This window comes from Perca flavescens, chromosome 3, assembly GCF_004354835.1.
Source record: "Perca flavescens isolate YP-PL-M2 chromosome 3, PFLA_1.0, whole genome shotgun sequence".
Lineage (NCBI taxonomy): Eukaryota > Metazoa > Chordata > Actinopteri > Perciformes > Percidae > Perca > Perca flavescens.
Window position 1 is genome coordinate 10,053,382 of NC_041333.1, and position 18,110 is coordinate 10,071,491.

The following is an 18,110-nucleotide window of genomic DNA, read 5'->3' on the forward strand; positions in this document are numbered from 1 at the left end:
CTGCTGGCCGTCTGTTAGAAAACACACCCATCCACATCCCCATCACACGGCACTCCTCGTCGTCATTAGTCATTCAAAAGAATGTAACCCTGAAGCTAGATAAAATGACTAGAGGACCTGCAATGTTTCATAAAAGAAGCACGGTTTAATTTACAGTTTTACTAAATGTACATTTCTTTTTAAAAAGTGTCATTATACACAATAAATACAATACAAAATTAATCTGTAATACTATACTTCAAATTCTCTTACGGTCTTTTTGTACATTATTATTGTTCCTTTTTTTCCATTTCAATGCTTGTGCTGCGTTTGTGTTTGAATTGTCCACCAGGCTTAAAAAAAAAATAATAAAAAGACACAGATGAAAAAAACAAAAAGATGGGAGGCAGGGATACAATGGCAGAAAGATGAAACAAACTGAGAACATAGAAAATCAACAGTTAAAACTGGCCTGCCCCCTGCTGACTGAAAGCATAAAGTCCTAACCTGGCAACAAAAGCAACAGGGGGACAGGTGTGTATCTCTCTCTGTCTGTGTGTGTGTGTGTGTGTGTGTGTGTGTCTGTGTGGTCTAAAAACAAGAACCTGGAAAATCGTCATCAGCATTCGAAGCAGAGAAGAACTGAATTTCCTTACAACATTTCATTTACATCTTGACAGCACAGTACGGCAGTACCCAAGAGAAGTCAAAAAGGAAAACAAATTCACAACTTTTCAAAAAAAAAAATGATTTTCTCGACACGTTTTACTTTAAAAAATGCATGCGATATGAAATGCAGGTATGATGGAGGTTGCGGCTAATTGATTTTTAACAGACAAAGAATAGTTGCCTTGTGAGCAGTCTAACTACGGAAATGGATTCTTGATAAAGAGGTGGCTGGGTCAATTTAGCGTGTGCTGTTTGCATCTGTAGGGCAGCACTATCTTTGTGACAAGAGAATCCCATTTGGTTGGTAAGGGCAGACACTGTGTATTATGCCGTTTTGCAGTATGAACCTGGTCGTATTCCCTTCTGTCTCTCAGCTGTAGGTAGCCAAGTTATAAAAAAAATAAAAATAAAACAAACGTTGTTGACTTCTTAACTGTTTAAATGAGCTGCCTGATGCTCATTGAGACACCGTTTAAACCAGCAGATGAACCGCTGTGGATAAGAGACTGGTGCCCAGGCCACATGAAAGGAATGTAGGAATACTAAATGAGAATGAGAGAAAAGAAAAGAGCCCAAAGAGAAAAAGGAAGAAAGAAAACGAGAACATCCTCTGACAATTACTGACAATCTTGTTAATCGAGCGTGGCTGAGGGAACGCATACAAAAACGCCAGGCGTCTTCAAGTCTGCAGTTCATAAACACAGCTTTACCGTTGACCACCCTTCTCTTATTATTTCATCATGGCTCTACCTCGAGCTGTAAATGACAAAGAAATGTCTGGACAATTCAAATGGACAAACAAAGCCAACACAGCTTGACAGAGTAGTACAGTGATACTGTTTTCACAGTGCCCCACCACCCCCCCACCCACTCCTTCCCCTGCCTCCACGTCTGTCTATCAGTCGCTCCCCCTTGTCAGTCTGGCCTGGGGCTGAGGGGCTGTTATCTGCTTTGAGTCTGGGACACCAGGCTGCCATTGTGGCCACGGCCACCGACCTGAGGGTGCTGGGCCAGGGAGGAGGACGCGGAGGCAGAGGAGGGTGGTGGTACTGAGGGTCTGTGGGATGAGGCTGCCGAGCCCCCGGGGCGCTGGCTTTGGTGTTGCTGGGACCTGCTGTGGCCCCCTTTAAGGTGGTGGCCGCGGGCGGAGGGCTCCTGCTGCAGGTTCAGGATGCTGTCGATGGCACACTGCAGGTGCTCGTTCAGAGAGTCGTCGGGGGGGCTGCCGCTGGAGAAGCTGGCGTTGTCCATGTCGGGGGAGTCCGACTTGCAGCGTTTGGCAGGAAGCAAAGAGTCTCGCGTGAAGGAGGACTCTGGGGAGGGAGGCCCCGGGGCATGCTGGTCCATTCTGAACGTCCCGCCGGCCCTATGTCTGTTTTTCCCACTCGCCCTCTTGTATTTACTTACATCTGTCTCTTGGTCTGGGCGCTCCTCCCCTCGCTCCCTGGCCCCCTCCCGGTCGGGGAGCTGCGGGTGATGGTGGTGCGGTGTGGTTTTGATACCACGGGTGAACACCTCGTCCATCTCGTCCAGCCCCTGCATTGCACTCCTTAAACGGCCCGTTTCGTGGCCCGGCTCCGTGTGAGCGTGCGAGGCGTCCCGGCCTCGTTTCTCCACCTTCACGCTAGCTATAACTGTCCGCTCTGAGGGGGGGGATGAGGCCTCGTGCTGCGGGGGTGACGGCGTGGGCCTCGGGTAGGACAAACTTTCGTCCCCTCCCCCTGGGACACCGGGTCTGACCCGGGGACTAATGTTCTCCCGGTAGGTTTTCCGAAGGGGGAGACGGCACGTCGTCTGCGAGGGCGTGGCAGTGGAGGCAGAATTGTGTTTGACCCCGCCCCCGTCGTGGTGATCCAACGACCCATTCACTTGAGTGGAAGAGGAGGAAGAAGAGGAGGAGGACAACGACGACCAAGTGTGGGAGGAAGAGGTAGAGGAACATGGGGCTGCGTTGGGGGGAACGTTACCTCTCAGTGGCGGGTTAGACTGAGCGGTTGCTGTGGTGACCAATGAGGCAGAGGAAGCAGTGCATACGGGAGACTGAGTTCTGATTACTGTGGGAGGGGGCGTTGACAGGGGGCGGGGCTTTGGGTGCAGTAGAGCAGCTTGGCCCTGGGGCTGAGTCTGGGGCTGGGGTGTGGACTGGCCACTCTGCGGGGGCTGAGGTGTGTGCACGGGGTCTAAGGCAGTGTTGTGGACCACCTTGCTGAAGCCCGTCTGGTCCTGCTTGATCTTCAGCTTCAGGCCAATTCTCCGGCGAGCCTCGTAGGTCTTCATCGGCGGCTTGCTGGTTCTCTGCGGGAGGGCGTCGTCGTCGTCGGGCGACGCCGCCGGAGCGCGGCTGAAGGAGGAGCTCTGGCCGGCGGGTTCGGCCAGCCTGCCCGCCGCCGCCGGAGGCGGGGGCCCGCCGCTGGACCAGGACACAGAGGCTCCGCCGCCGCCGTGCTTTATTACCAGTTTGGTAGGGGGGAAAGGGGTGGCGGTGGGGGCGGGCGCGGGAGGAGGCGCCGGAGCTGAAGCCGGAGCAGGGACCGGAGCTGAAGCAGGAGATGGGGACGGGATGGGAGCAGGAGCAGGAGGAGGAGGAGGAGGAGGAGGAGGGTTCGGGGCGAGGTTTGGGAGAGGGGCTGGGGCCGGAGCTGCAGGCGCCGGAGCAGGGACAGCAGCGGCTACGCCTCCACTCGCTGACGTGGGCTCGGCAGGAGGGGCTTTCTGTTGGGATGAAACCACACTCTCCAACATGCGCGCATTTGCCACAAACTCCTCTGCAATGAAACAAACAGAATTCATATCGTTAGCATACACCGAATTTAGATCGAGACAACCACAAAACAAGGGTTGGGTATCTCTTATACCGATACCGGTGCTAAACGGTGCCTGAACCGACACTTACAACAACAACAAAAAAGAGAGAGGCACATTTAACAGTTGGTGACATTACAGAATGGCTTGTTCATTGCTAAGGCCATAGTAAGCCAAGTGTAGTGTGAAAGGACAATTCCGGCGCCAAATGAACCTAGGGGTTAATGACATGTGTACCCAGTCGACCGTTCTCTGGGACATGTTTTCATGCTAATCGAATGGGTCTCTAGCTTGAAACTAACTATCACAAACCGGTGCTTAGCTGCTAACGCTAACTTTCGGGGCAAAGGGTAAGTCGCCATTTCTACCACCAACGCTGTGCTTGAGCTGTGTTACTGGTTGCACGGCGTTCGTCGTTCGACTGGTCAGGACTGTTTTCCAAGATGGCGCCCGCATGTAAACATGAACGCTACCGTCTTCATAATCTGTCTTTTCAATAAACCGTCTGTACACTTACAAAGTTCTCAATGCTTCGGTTTACATGTGGGGACGCTCATGATGCTACCGTGGAAGTGTGGAGCTATTTTGAGCCTGGTTAGTGGTGTAGGTATAGCGATTTACCCTCTTCCCTGAAAGGTAGCGTTAGCAGCTAATCACCGGTTTGCGCTAGCTTGTTTCAAGCTGGAGACCCATTCGATTAGCATGAAAACATATCCCATAGAACGGTCGACTCGGTATATATGTTATTAACCCCTAGGTTCATTTTGTGCCTGAATTGTCCTTTAACTAGAGTCACATGCAGTGATGCTTCTGTTGCCTCCAACGTCCATTTTGGAGCATCAGAAGACAGCACAGGCATTTAAGCGGCACCGACATTAGTCAAAGAAATCTGCGTTGCTATTCGGTCCGTCGGACGTTTAAGAACCATACCCAATATTGGCGCCGGATTTCGGTACCCAACCCTACACAAAACCAACGTATGGCCACAAACTGTGCTAGGGTACCTGGTCTCTCCTTGGCCAAAATCCTGTCCTGGCTCAACGCGATCTTCTCCTCCTGAATGAACATCCGGTCGATCATCACCATCTCTGCCGAGGGGCCCAGTCTCTGCTCAGGTTTAAACGCAAAAAAAAAAAAAACATCGGTTCAATATCAATTCAGGACAAAGAACGAGACAGGAACGCGTATGGTGAGAAGGCTGGTTTATAAACTTACTTTTGACTCTGCAAAGAGCAGGTGGCGATACTTATCCAGCATTGCCTGGGTCCTTTTGAGGAGATGGCAGGAGACCGTCTCAAATTCATCATCCACTGTGCGAGAGAAACAACGTGTTCATGAAGATTGTGACATAGGGAAAATATGGTACCAAACTGTTGCACTGGAAGCTATGGAGTGCGTTACCTTTCTGATAGTCTTGAGAGGAGTTGGCAGTTCCCTGGTAGAGATGGTAAGGCAGCAGTCTGTGCATCGTGTCCTCAAAAGAGCAGAAAGGAGCACTGTAGTTTGGGTGAAGCACTGAACCCTGCTGCTTCCTCAGCTGTTCCAGCATCCTGCAGTGAGGCGTGTATGAAGAAATACAGTTTACAAAAACTGCGTTGCGAGACAGGGTGATGTTAGCCAATAAAAATGCATTCGCGGCACACACCTGGCTTCTTTGCTGGGCTCTGCACTGAAAGGCATCTTCATTGTTGTTGTCTGTGACGTGAGCAAACGTTAAACAAAGAGATTACACCTTCAGGCTGAAGCTTAAAAGTGGGAGGCAGTTTTCTTAGGACCTTGCTAACATGCAATGACAATCCTTTACCTGAGTTTGCACTGGAGCTGGAGCTGGGGGCTGTGGAGCAGGCATTTGAGTAAGACTAGTACCCAACACCTGTATCTGCATCCCACCTTTCCCCAGAGTCATCCCTCCCACTGAGCTGATCACCCCTGGCTTTGGCTGAACCTGCAGGGGAAAAGCAGGAGGGTTAGACACTGACGAAATACACGCAAGTACACATTTCTATAAACATTTTTAAATTCCGTATTGAATGGTGGGAGATTGTAAAACAGCTAGCACACAATGCACAATGACCACCACGTAGAGCCGGGCAATATATCGATATTATATCGATATCGTGATATGAGACAAGATATAATCTTAGATTTTAGATATCGTAATATGGCATAAGTGTTGTTTTTTCCTGGTTTTAAAGGCTGCATTACAGTAAAGTGATGTCATTTTCTGAACTTACCAGACTGTAACTGTTCTATTATTTGCCTTTACCCGCTTAGTCATTATATCTAACCTGACTCCGCCAGCATTTGCATTTGCTCGGCATATCCATCTGGGAACTATCCTTGGAGAACTTTTGGGAAGGGGTGAAAATACTGGTTAGCTGATTGGATAAACCATCTGTCTATCACCACCTATGTTGGTGATAGACGGGCCAACTCAACCAATCAGATCAAACTTTTGCCAAAACCAGTCGGGAGAAGAGCAAAAACATCTTTTCCTCCGAGAAAAGCCTCCAGTGCCGTTTTTTGCTCTTCTTTCAATGAAGGAATACTTTCTAATTCGGATAAAACTGGCGTGATGGCTACGCTCACCTCATCCGAGGAAGCTTCCATGTTGTTTAGACGGAACAGTCGCTTCTCGTTGCATCACACCTAAACCCGCCTATCAAAACCCAACGCCGAATGGTCGGTCGTTTGGCGAACGGCTCTAAATTTTCTCTATCTCAAGATGCCAGACTGATCTGCGAGCGGAAAACTGGAGCTTGCGAGATCAGGACGGTCTCACAAGGATACATTATATCCACATTACTGATGATTATTCATCAAAAATCTCATTGTGTAAATATTTTGTGAAAGCATCAATAGTCAACACTACAATATCATTGAGATATCGATATCGAGGTATTTGGTAAAAAATATCGTGATATTTGGTTTTCTCCATATCGCCCAGCCCTACCACCATGCATGTCCTAGAAAGGAATTGGCTTCGAGATGTGATTTGTACCTGTGCAGGCTGGGTAAGGCTGGCAGGAGTGACAGTCTGATTCACCATTGCTCCAGCTGGCCCTTGGGCTCCTGAGAATACCTGTAAGTCACTTGATGCTAAAATAAGAGGAAACAAACCATTAAAAAAGGGAAACACTTCAAGGTGTGCACAGGGTCCTGCCGTTAGGCCTCGCTGGGGATCAACTGTGTCTAACCTGTAGCAGGAGTTTTGACGAGCACCGACATCTGCTGCAGCACTGGGGGAAGCTGAGCAGGCGGACCAGCGCTGGCCGATGACGCAACCGCCACTTTATCAAGAGGCACATCTTGCTGGGAGCTGAAGGGACCGGCGGCTTGAGGCTGAGCAGCCTGCTTGGCCTGCAGCACGATGCTCTGCTGCACCTGGAAACACATCGGGACAGTTTGGTACAAAGGAAAATCCTGGATGACCCAGTTTGGTTTCCTAAAGCCTATCCGTCTCTCCTGCTTTGTACTGGTAAGTCGATCAAGCCTATCATCAGCTGGAAATGATGCGCACTGGGGCTGAACGATTCACCGATTAGCTAATCGCGAAGACCGCGATTAATCAAATGTGAATTATTTAGTTGAATGTTTGGCGTAACATTTATTTTAACTTTTTTTTTTATTCCTCTTTTCATTATCATGTCTACTGATTTTTCATAAGATAAATGATGGAATAATGTTACATATCACAGACTGTTTACAGAAATGTCTTATTTTCAGTGGCTCTTTCAATTATTTTGTATTGCTTGATTTAACATGATTGTAGAAGGTTTAATATTTAGATAAAACACAAACTGAATCGTAATCGCAATATCTGGCAGGAAAATCGCAATTAGATGGCCTACATCTCACCCATTCTTTCTATTATACTATGTTAATATGTTTCATTGACCATTGCAATATATTCTGTTATATTAATATTATATTGCAGTATATCTGCTGCTATTAATCACGTCACCTATCTCCAAATGCTTTACATGGTTTATAGTTTGTTTTTTATTCTATTCCATTTTAGTTTATGTTCATCTCAATATTAATATATTTATTTTTCTTTCTATACTTCTGAATTTATCTCTGCTGTTTCTGTCGTACCGGTGCAACAACATCCGAGTGTCCCCGTTTGGGAACAATAAACGCGTATCTTATCTGATCGCCGTAAGAGTAGGAAAACATATCAGGTATACTATCCTATTGCAAGTAGTAATTTATGGGACGTTTTTGCCCTCTTTGCAATATAAAGAAACTCATTTGAATGGTGGAAAATACACAAAGCCACATATATGCATTGCATGTATTACATTCTACAACAGTACGAGCTGTATTAGATAAAACACACTGTACAGTTTATGTTGTTCTGAATGTTGCAAACCAGCTCATATTTCTACTGCGCACTAGAGCTGCAAAGCTAAATCCATTAGTTGGAAACAATTAAATTAATCACCAACTATTTTGATTCTTGATTGGAGTAATTTTTGAATGAAAGAAAAGTTAAAATTCTCTGATTCCAGCTTGTTAAATGTGACCATTTTCTAGTTTCTTCTCTCCTCTGTGGCAGTAAACTGAATAGCTTTGAGTTGGGGACAAAACAAGACATTTAAGGACATCATCTTGGGCTTTTGGGAAACACTGATCCACATTTCTCACCATTTTCGGCCATTTTAAAAACCAAACAGCTAAACGCTTAATCGAGTAAATGATCGACAGGTTAATCGACAAAGAAGAGTCATCGTTAGTTGCGGCACTACCGCGCACATTTACTAGCATATAGCAGAGATTAATCAACTGCTGAAATACAGCAGGGTGAAAAAGCAGGGAAGTCAAAATACACAAGACTATTTTACCGGCGAGACCGCTCATTGCGTGCATATTCCATAACAAGTTTTCATGAACTGGGACAATACCTGGTGTAGCTTGTCCAGCAGCTGTTTCTGCTGAGGCGAGGGCTGGCTGATGGCCGACAGCGTCTGAATCTGCGCAGCGACTAGTTGCAGGTGGTGCTGGTGCTCTGCTGTCAGGCCCGGGATTGGAACCTGGGCTTTGACTACAGCAGCGGCAGAAGTGCTGACAGGAGGAGCGGTGAACTGGTGTGGTGCGGGCGGCGCAGGAGGAGGAGGCGGCTTGGGTGACTGGGACAGCGGAGGCATATCTTGTTGATAAGGGGCGGGCTGAGAGGCCGGCCGCGGCTGAGGCTGCAGCTGCGGCTGCAGCTGCAGCTGAACCTGAATGTGTGTGTGCTGGGGCTGTGTGTGCTGCGGCTGGCCCTGCGGAGCCGGCTGGGGGGACTCCGCCATCTGGTTGTGGACAATAAAGAGCTGGGGGTGAGAGGAGGGGGTGCACGAGCGGGAGGGCGTTTGGGACTGTGGCTGAGGCTGGGAGGGAGGACGCGACTGCTGCTGATGGTGCGGCGACTGGATGTGCTGGCTCAGAGTGAGAGGAGAGTGGGAAGGCTGCGGGCTGACCGCCACTGGGGGCGCCGAGGCGTGAGTGGACAAGGCCGGGGAGGGGGACATGCCCTGGATCAGGGAGTGCTGATGTCCACTGGAGGGCACCTGAAGAAGTGGAATTACTTGTTTAGTTCAAGAATGCAGTCTTTTAGCACAGGAGAAAATCAGAAGATCAAGCGCAAAAATCACACACTCCCAAGTTCTGCATGCACACAGTATATAGTAAATATGATTAATAGTACATGGTTCAACATTTCACTAGATACTTAAAGGATAAATCCGGCACAAAATTAACCTAGGGGTTAATAACGCATGTGTGCCGAGTTGACTGTTCTCTGGGATATGTTTTCATGCTAATCGAATGTGACCAGTTTTAGCGTGAACCGCTAATTAGCTTGTAAATCTACTCGTCGGGGCACTGGTACAGTAAAAAAAGAAATTGCTATTTCTATACCACTAACAAGGCTCAAAATAGCACCACACTTCCACAATAGCATAATGAGGGTCCTTACATGTAAACCTATACGTTTATTAAGAAGATAGTTTATAAAGACGTATACAGGCGGGCGAGACAGTCACGACCAGTCAAACAACAAACGCTGTGCTTGAACTAGATTACTGGTTACACGGCGTTCGAAGTGTGGTGCTATTTCGAGCCTTGTTAGTGGTATTGAAATAGCGATTTCTTTTTACTTTCGCGTGGCCCCGACAACTAGCGTTGTAAGCTAATTAGCGGTTTGTGCTAAAACTGGTCACATCCGATTAGCATGAAAACATATCCCAGAGAACAGTCGACTCGGTACACATGAGTTATTAACCCCTAGGTTCATTTTGCGCCGGATTTGTCCTTTAATAGGGATGGGCGATATGGCGCAAAATCAGAATCTTAACAGGAATCAAAATATATTTTGCATGATTATATGTTAAATTCCTAAAATGATGTTTAATACGATGACTAAACACTCCATTGTTAAGCATTTCGTAAGACATAACTCTTGACACATGTAAAACAAACCCATCAATAACTTATTATTGGGGTGTAATCATACTTTGCTTCAAATTGTTGATTTTGCACAACGGTAAAATGGTAACACATGATCAATATTACCACAATTCCACTGAAAATCAATAAATGGAATTATCGCCCAACCCCCAATAGAAAATCACACAAACGTGGGTAAAACGACACCAAACAATACAAAAGCAAAGGGTTAGACTTTAACATCTAGTAGTTGCTGAACTTAAAGTAGTAAAAGCCCACTGATTTTTTTTCTTCTAGCGTTTGAGGAGGATTACACATAAAAGGGGAGCGGTGATCAGTTGGCGAGCCAAAAAAGAAAAACAGTTGACAAAAGCAAGAAGTCAAGAGATCTGCGGGCCTGTGATGCTGATCTGAAGACTTCAGGGACTGGGGGCAAGGGAGCGTGAATTATCTTTTGGGGGTACAACACTGGTCCGACTAGAGGTCACAAGGGGGAGTGGCACTGTGAGCACATGAGAGTCTAATTGATGAGTGCGGGGTTGAGAGGTGTGGTTGATTGATCAGTCATTGGTCAGTAATGCAACAGATGAAGGTGAGCTGACTGATTCTGACTGAGCAGAGTGTTAGTAGAGAGGTGAAGGAGTTGCACTTGGCACCTTGGGAGCTCTACTATTCAAAGCATGAGCATGGTTTTTGTGTTCGGTTACAAAATGCATAAAGTAGAATGGATGAAAAACACACCAAAATTAGTTTAACAATTTCAGTTAAAAAGAAGAACTGGAATTTGATTGACAGTTCCACATTCTATAGGTGCACACAGCTATATGTCGAAAAAAAACAGAGACTGACACACAATACATGTGGAAAATTGGAATGACCATGCCTTTACATATAACAGAGCGGTGTTAGAAACACACAGAAGCTGCAAGCGAGACATTTTTGAGCTTAGGAATTGCATAGCAACTGTGAGAGCCATGGAAGCAATGACTAATGCAGAAGAGAAGGACAGAGCGATGCCAGGGAAAGGTAAGATGCCCTAACATTGTGGCGGGAGCAGCAGCAACAAGTGGGCGGGGCTTAACATAAAGGGGCATTTCTACCTGCTTTACCACTGCTGCCATGTGGGAGGGGCCAGGGGAAGGGCTGTGGCTCTGACCCACCCAAGAGTCAGTTAATTGGCTGTCATGGACAGAGGGGGCCGGAGCAGTGACGCTGTTGCTGCTGACGATTACAGACGCTGGAACGCCAGCAGAGGGGGTGGACTCATTCTCTGTTTGGTGGTGCTGCTCCTGATAGGAGTACATTTACCATTTCAGGACGAGGGAGGGAAAGAAGGAGGGGGATTGGAGGGAAGGGGGGAGTAAAATAGTAAACCAAAGAGGGTCAGACCAAGGAAACACTCCGTGCACGTTATTTTTTTAAGACAATGTTAAACTGTACACCATTAAAGCACACATGCAAAGAGTGGAACACTGACCTGTTGCAGGAACATCTGCAGAGACTCCTGGCTCAGGATCATACTGGAGCCCTGGTTGGTGAACAGTAACCTCCCTGGACTGTGCTGAGCCTGATGGGGGACCAGCCCCACTGCTGTGACAGAGGACGAGGTGGGCACAGACATGGACGGAGAAGAGGAGGGTACCGTGGTAGCCGTGGACACAGAGGATGCCGTTTGCATGGCGAGGATAGAGGATTGCGTTGCATGCTGCTGGGTGGGATGAGCAGCCTGGTCCGTGGAGCTACCCAGCACAGTAACACACTCTCCGGGCTGGCCCGGAGCCATGGTCGCTGCTCCTGTGCTGCTGGGGACTCCGCCCGGCTGAGGCTGCAGGGCTGGCTGAAGGCTGACTGCGGGGCTCAGCCCCTCCACCTGACTGAGCATGGTCAGGGAGTTCTGGATGGGCATGCCCTGTATGACTGTCTGGGCATGACCTGAGACAGTGTGGGTCTGTGTCTGGCTTTGACTCTGGGCCAACGAGACGGGCATCTGAAAGAGGGTGGGCGTGCCCATCTGGCCAGGCTGGAGCTGGATAGATCCAGAGAGGATGTGGGCAGCCCCGGGGTGGCCCTGTGAAGTCAACACCTGGCCCAGGTTGATGTTCTGGTTTGCAGTCAAAATCTGGTTTGCAATGAGCTGTCCACCAGGACCCTGACTAGTTATGATGTGCCCCCCAGGGTGCTGGGTCAGGATCTGCCCACCTGCTTGCAGTTGTGGCAGGAGAAACTGGTGGTTCTGACCTTGCAGAACTGTCTGAGAGGGAATAACGATGCTGCCCTGTTGGTTTAACAAGTGTACACTAAGAGGCTTGCCCGATGGTTGTCCCGCTTGTTGCTTGAACAGGGTTTGTTGAAACTGAGGGCCTTGTGTTGAGGCCTGAGTAGTCAGGACAACGTTAGAACCTGGCTTTCCTGTCAGGAAGGCTACATTCTGAGCAGCAGAAACTGGAATTTGCTGCAGACCTAGAGCCTTGTGGGCATCGTTTTGCAGCGGTTGGGGTGCTGTTTGTGGCAGCTGCTGCTGCTGTTGCTGTTTGAAAAGTTTCGGTTGGATGGCTCCCCCCTGAGGGGGTTTAGGCTGAATAGGTGTTGGTGTGCGCTGGATGATCACGTTCTGCATGATTTGGCCTTGGGTTTGCGTCTGGTGTCCAATTCCTGAACTTAGAGTGGTGCTGCCAAAGCCCACAAGCCCAGCAGGAGTCATTGTGCCGCCGCTGCTGCTGTTTGTGCTGCTGACACAAACAGCCGGTCCATTTAAAGCTGGAGATCCCAAAGTGGCCTTGTTACCTTGGATCAGAAGTCCACCCCCTGAGCCTCCAAGCCCCACCTGAGAACCAGCACCTGATACATCTGGCCCAGACTGGTGCAGCTGGTAACCACCCATGGCCTTAGCTAGGATTGGTTGCCCAGACTGATTGATAGTCATGACTGTAGGCTGACCCACAACCTGAATCTGTCCGATACCCAAATGTCCAGACTGACTCCCATTAGGAAGAGCTTGGAGACTTGAAATGGGCTGAAGTGTCACATTTCCCAGGCCCACAGGCTGCATAAATGGCTGAACACTAATGGCCTTGTTCATCACCTGGGACTGGAGTTGAAGGCCCTGCTGAGCAAGCACTGACCCCAGCATGTCAGATGCGGCATTGGGAGGCGTAGCAGTGGTGCTTGGGCCTGACCCAGGGAAAATTGCTGCTGCTCCCCCAACACCTATGCCTACACCAACAGCAGCGCCTCCAGCCCCAGAGAGGCTGGGATCAGGCAGTGTCTGTACCACCTGCGTAAGGCCTGGAATTCCAAAGGAGCCCAGGTCCAGCTCAGCCTCTGCCTCCTGTAAGCTTTGCTCGGTGATGTTTGCTTCAGCCAAGCTCTGCTGCAGGATGTCACATGGCTCGTGATTTGTCCCAATGCCATTGCTCCCACCTTCACCACCTGGGGATCCTCCCAGGATGTCATCATCCTCCAGGAAGTCCAGGTCAACACTGACTCTGGGTAGGCCGGCCGGCTCATTGGCCGACAGCTGGACTGCAGGCTGGACCTCTGGAACATGGCCCTTAAAAGGAAAGTAGGAAAGAAGTGAAACCAGGTGACGGATGAATTTGATGGCTAGATGTGATGGTGAGAAGTGTACCTGAGTCAACACAGAAATGCTGACATGAAACCCCCACAAAAAACCTCTTGCAAATCAAAGCTTGTAAAGTGTAGATATGTTAGTGGAAAGGGAGGGTATTTGGAGATGCATGCTACACAGATGGATAGAAAACAGAAGGAGGAGGATTGGGGGATTTTACTCACCCCAGTGGTAGAGAAGAACGAGCTGGAGGGGTCACTCGAACCATCCAATAGGTCGTCAGTGTCCAACTACAGACACACCCACCCAGGATAGGACAGACAGAAACCAAAGGCACCCAAACCAGCAGGCAAAAGCCACCAGGACAGAGAAACATACAGACCATCAAACAGAGGAGGAGGGCAAGGAAAGGACAGAAAACGGTCCAGAGAACCCAGATTGTAAAGAACCAGTGAAAAGATAAGTGACAGAAAGGCAAAATGAAAGGAATAACACAGAGTTGGGAAGCGTTAGTATCAGCATTTCTCATTTTGTGAAGTAGCCTTATAAAAAAAGGGAAGGCAGGCTGAAACCATAAATGGTGCAATCAAAAGGCAAAGACAACCATTAAGCCGAGGAAGCAGTAACAAAAAGAATAAATGAAAAAGGCAGTGAGGGAAGTGGGTTTCAGGGTGCATCATGTAATCCCGAAAGTGACTTAAATACAAAGACATGCGAGCCCCAACTAAAATGCACACAATTAAGACTCCTCATCACAATTACAAACCCATTTTATGAACCTATAAATCACAAGCCTAACGTGTCTTTGTTCAGTTTTTTTTCCTCTCTCTCTCTCATACTCACATGGGTCTCAGATCCATGAAGAAAGTCATTGAGAGCTTCCGGGTCACTGCAGGAGAAAACAATGCGATTCACAACGGTAAGACACGACGAAGGAGTTAACGACTGTTAAATATAAAACTGATCTTGCACTGCATCACACAACAACTTACCAAATTACATCTAGAAGGCACCTGCCATCTTCATCATCCATGACAACTGTTGAGGATTAAAAAAAAGGTTTTAAAGTCCATTGACAATTTGTTTTCATTATCAATACTTCTTAAAAAAAAAAATATTCCCGGAATGAATATTTCTAACTATATATTCACAGTTCTATTTCTATCATATTACAATTATATATATACTATAACACTTTGTTGTGTGCTATTCTAGCTAGCTCCATATTTAGTTATTTAGTGGGACAGTGAGGTGCTGATTTAGAAAGGAATTACCCACATCTGATAATGGAAAACTAAAAAACTGCAAATGCTCCTCTGTCTCAGTGTGACAAGGAGGGATGTCACATGGTTATACATGATCAACAATCATTTTATAGTCAAGAATTAAAATGACATTTGTTGGATTCTTCAAGTGAAGTTCTACACAATATCATCATTATTATTATTTTAGCATGGATGGTTCTCTTTCTGTTGCTATGTTGATGCTATACTGCTCTTGTACTAATAGAGCTACAAAGATGAATCGACTAACTGTCAACTATTAAATTAATGGCCAACTATTTTGATAATCGATTAATTGGTTTGAGTCATGTTTTATGAAAATAAAAAATAAAATAAAAAGTAAAACAATCTCTGATTCCAGCATATTAAATGTGAATATGTTCTAGTTTGCTCTCTCCTCGGTGACAGTAAACTGAATATCTTTGAGTTGTGGACAAAACAAGACATTTGAGGACGTCATCTTGGGCTTTGGAAAACACTGATTGATATTTTTTTCCCACAATTTTCTGATATTTTATAGACCAAACAACTAATCGAGAAAATAATCGACAATGAAAATAATCATTAGTGGTTGCCCTATGTACTATAACTACAAAAAACACCCAAACTACCACAGAAGACGATATTATGTTCGAAATAACTTTTAATTAAGCTTCTTAATTACTCTTAGATAGTAATAGTAATTAGCTGATACCAAGTACCGATCCGATACCAGTGTTTAATTAATAAGCTTCAGTGTGTGGAAGTGACTGGGATAATTCTTATATGTCTAAGGTAACATCAGGCAATGTTGCCTTACACATTCACACTTTCCTAAATTTGTAAAACAAAATGTAACAAATAAATATATAGATATAAATGTACGGAATTGTAATTTATTATTTAAATAATTACTTGTGCACCAGAAACTTGCTATTTTTTCAAAATGAACAGGAATTATAATTTAGCAACAAATTGTTCAAAACTTAAGAAGGAATTAAAATTCCAGTATACAAACATAGAATTGAATAGCTCGGTCCCATTGTCACCGATATACCCGACCTAGCTATTTGAGTCGGTATCAGCCCAATATCTGATGTCAGTATCGGATCGAAACATCCCTAGTTTATATTTTGTTTATTTGTACTCTTCACTTTGTACCAAAACTGCTGTAAGCCTACAACTATATATTTTTTAAATCCACAACTGTGTTTTTCACATTCAAAAGATGAGTAATAATGACTCAAAGCATTACATCACGTAGGGCCTACTGCTGTCACACATCTCTGGAGCTTGCAGTATGTCTTGTGAGAATTAAGCAAGGAAAAGAGGCAACTATGCAACTATACATGAACACTATAATAGTTGGAGTAAGATATGAGTTCAGATTTAACACCCAAGACCATCTTTATCATCAGTTGTAAGTTAACATGTATTTCTTTGTATACATACACTCAAAAATAACAACAAGAAAACCTAAACAAACCTGCTGTTATGAACTCAAGAGATCAAGCAGCAGTTATGTTTGCTACCACTGAGAAAACAGCGGCTGGCAATAGACAACAAACTGAAAACGCGCGGTTTTCACACAGCCTGAAAATATTTAGAGTGCGGGCTCTCGCTTTATTAAACACCAAGTCTTAACAACTGGGCATAACACTCCCAGCTAAACCAAGACAACAACATGCCCAAACATAACCGTGGTTATGAGGGGGCGCATCCCCAGTTGCCGCTCTAAAAAGGCAGTGGATTGTAGCCATTACTCGGTCAGAGCAGTCAGTGCGCAGGATATGAATGGATACTGCAAGCGGCTTGCTACATGCTAGCTAGTGTTTTCAAAAAGCGTTTGCATGCATATTTTGCCGATTCGTTACAATACGCAGTATATAACGACTACGCGACTGACTTAAGACTCTACTTTGATTAAACGTTCAATTTCAAAACCCTGTTTCACCTCCATTTCCAGCATTTTGATGCATCTGGGTTGCATTTCGTTAGCCTAGCTAGCTAGCCTGCTAAGCCAACCCAGCTATCAACAATATTCAGACGCACAGCTAGCTTGAGCCTTTGACATTCAAAACAAACCACCGAGTGACACAATTTTAACACTCGTATTGCACAGCGGCACCTCGATTCAGCCGAAACGCAACAGTACTGTTTGCTTAGAAGTGTAAACGCAATTGCGTAGCGAGCTATCTCTCTCCTTGCAAGCAAAATATGAGTAAATGTTGGAATAGTCTTGGATGAGGGGGTATGCTTGGGAATTCGGTGGAAAATGGCTATGTTTGCCGGGACGTGCAGCAACGTGGCGTTTCGGTCGCGATAGCGGTGCAGTTTTCGGCATCGCTGCAGTGCGCGAATATTGCAGCTTTGTTACAGTTATTTGGATTAATAGAGAAATCTCTACATTGTAACAAACTCACCCGAGACGATAGAGGTGCAGGCAGCGCGGGGTCTCCAGGACAGCCTCGCACGGGCTGCTGTACAGGACCCAACTACAGGCAGGAAACAGGAGACTTCCGTTTTGCCTGAGTGAAATCTTCTACTTCTTCTGCCTTGGGTTTTAACTGTAGCTTGTATCCTTAATGTTGCACTACTGACATCTTCTGGAGTTACTTAACTCGTACAGTGTCCAGTCATAATAAATCCATGGTCCGGTATGTCAGATTCCCCTCATTATGAAGCTAACCAAACAGCTTCTGACTTGTCCACTTTCACCACACCCCAGTAGGCCTATATGTTCTTTCCTATGCTCCTGTCATCCAAATAGTTTCATTTCTTCCAACATGTCCTGTCTTTTATACATATTTCCTGCAACCAACAATCTCATGCTCTGCAGTTTCTGTAGAATGTAAAGCCCAATATTTCTCTCTGAAATGTAGCGGAGTAGAAGTAGCCTATAAAGTAACATACAATAAAAAAAATACCCAAGTACTGAAGTACAGTACTTGAGTAAATAAACTTATACATTCCACCGCTGACTTTCTTAGAAAGTTTTTCATTCATTTGAATATTTGTTTTAAGTAAAGTTGGTCTGGTGTGTTTTTTATAGAATGGTATCTGAGATTAAAAAAAAATATCTCAGACAGATTTATCGTTCAAATTATTTTGATACCGATACGATATTTTTCCTGCATGACTCTACGACGTGAAATGTTAGTCAGCCAATCAGCAAAATTATTAGATCTTGGTAGAAGCATGCTGCATGCTTATTGGCTCACTGACACTGATGAGATCAACTCCTTAGGTATTGACATTTGGTATTTAATGACAATATGTCAGATACTCGATAATATGGAAGCAATTTGGTCTGTGAAGTATCAGAGTTTCGTACCCAGCCCTATAACTGCCACGCCTCGTTTGGTTTTCCTGATCAATGGTAAAATGTCAAGACATTA

General features: G+C 46.1%; 1 protein-coding gene across 5 annotated transcripts; it reads right to left on the minus strand.

Annotated features, from left to right (window-relative positions):
• Window positions 1-125: 125 nt before the first annotated feature.
• Window positions 126-17,207, minus strand: bicra (BRD4 interacting chromatin remodeling complex associated protein). Of its 5 annotated transcripts, none has more exons than XM_028573850.1 (15): window positions 17,136-17,207; window positions 14,443-14,488; window positions 14,294-14,339; window positions 13,675-13,740; window positions 11,360-13,432; window positions 10,983-11,171; window positions 8,358-9,005; window positions 6,648-6,834; window positions 6,452-6,549; window positions 5,255-5,395; window positions 5,096-5,145; window positions 4,852-5,000; window positions 4,666-4,760; window positions 4,455-4,557; window positions 126-3,413 (listed from the first exon to the last, which is right to left on the minus strand). In XM_028573850.1, the coding sequence occupies exons 2-15, from the start codon at window positions 14,481-14,483 to the stop codon at window positions 1,591-1,593; spliced, it is 5,709 nt and encodes a 1,902-aa protein (XP_028429651.1). In that variant the 5' UTR covers window positions 14,484-14,488; window positions 17,136-17,207; the 3' UTR covers window positions 126-1,590. The 5 variants fall into 5 exon arrangements, with proteins under 5 accessions (XP_028429651.1, XP_028429650.1, XP_028429649.1 ...); XM_028573849.1 differs by having other exon boundaries at window positions 4,455-4,560; XM_028573848.1 differs by having other exon boundaries at window positions 4,455-4,575.
• Between the last annotated feature and the right edge of the window lie 903 nt (window positions 17,208-18,110).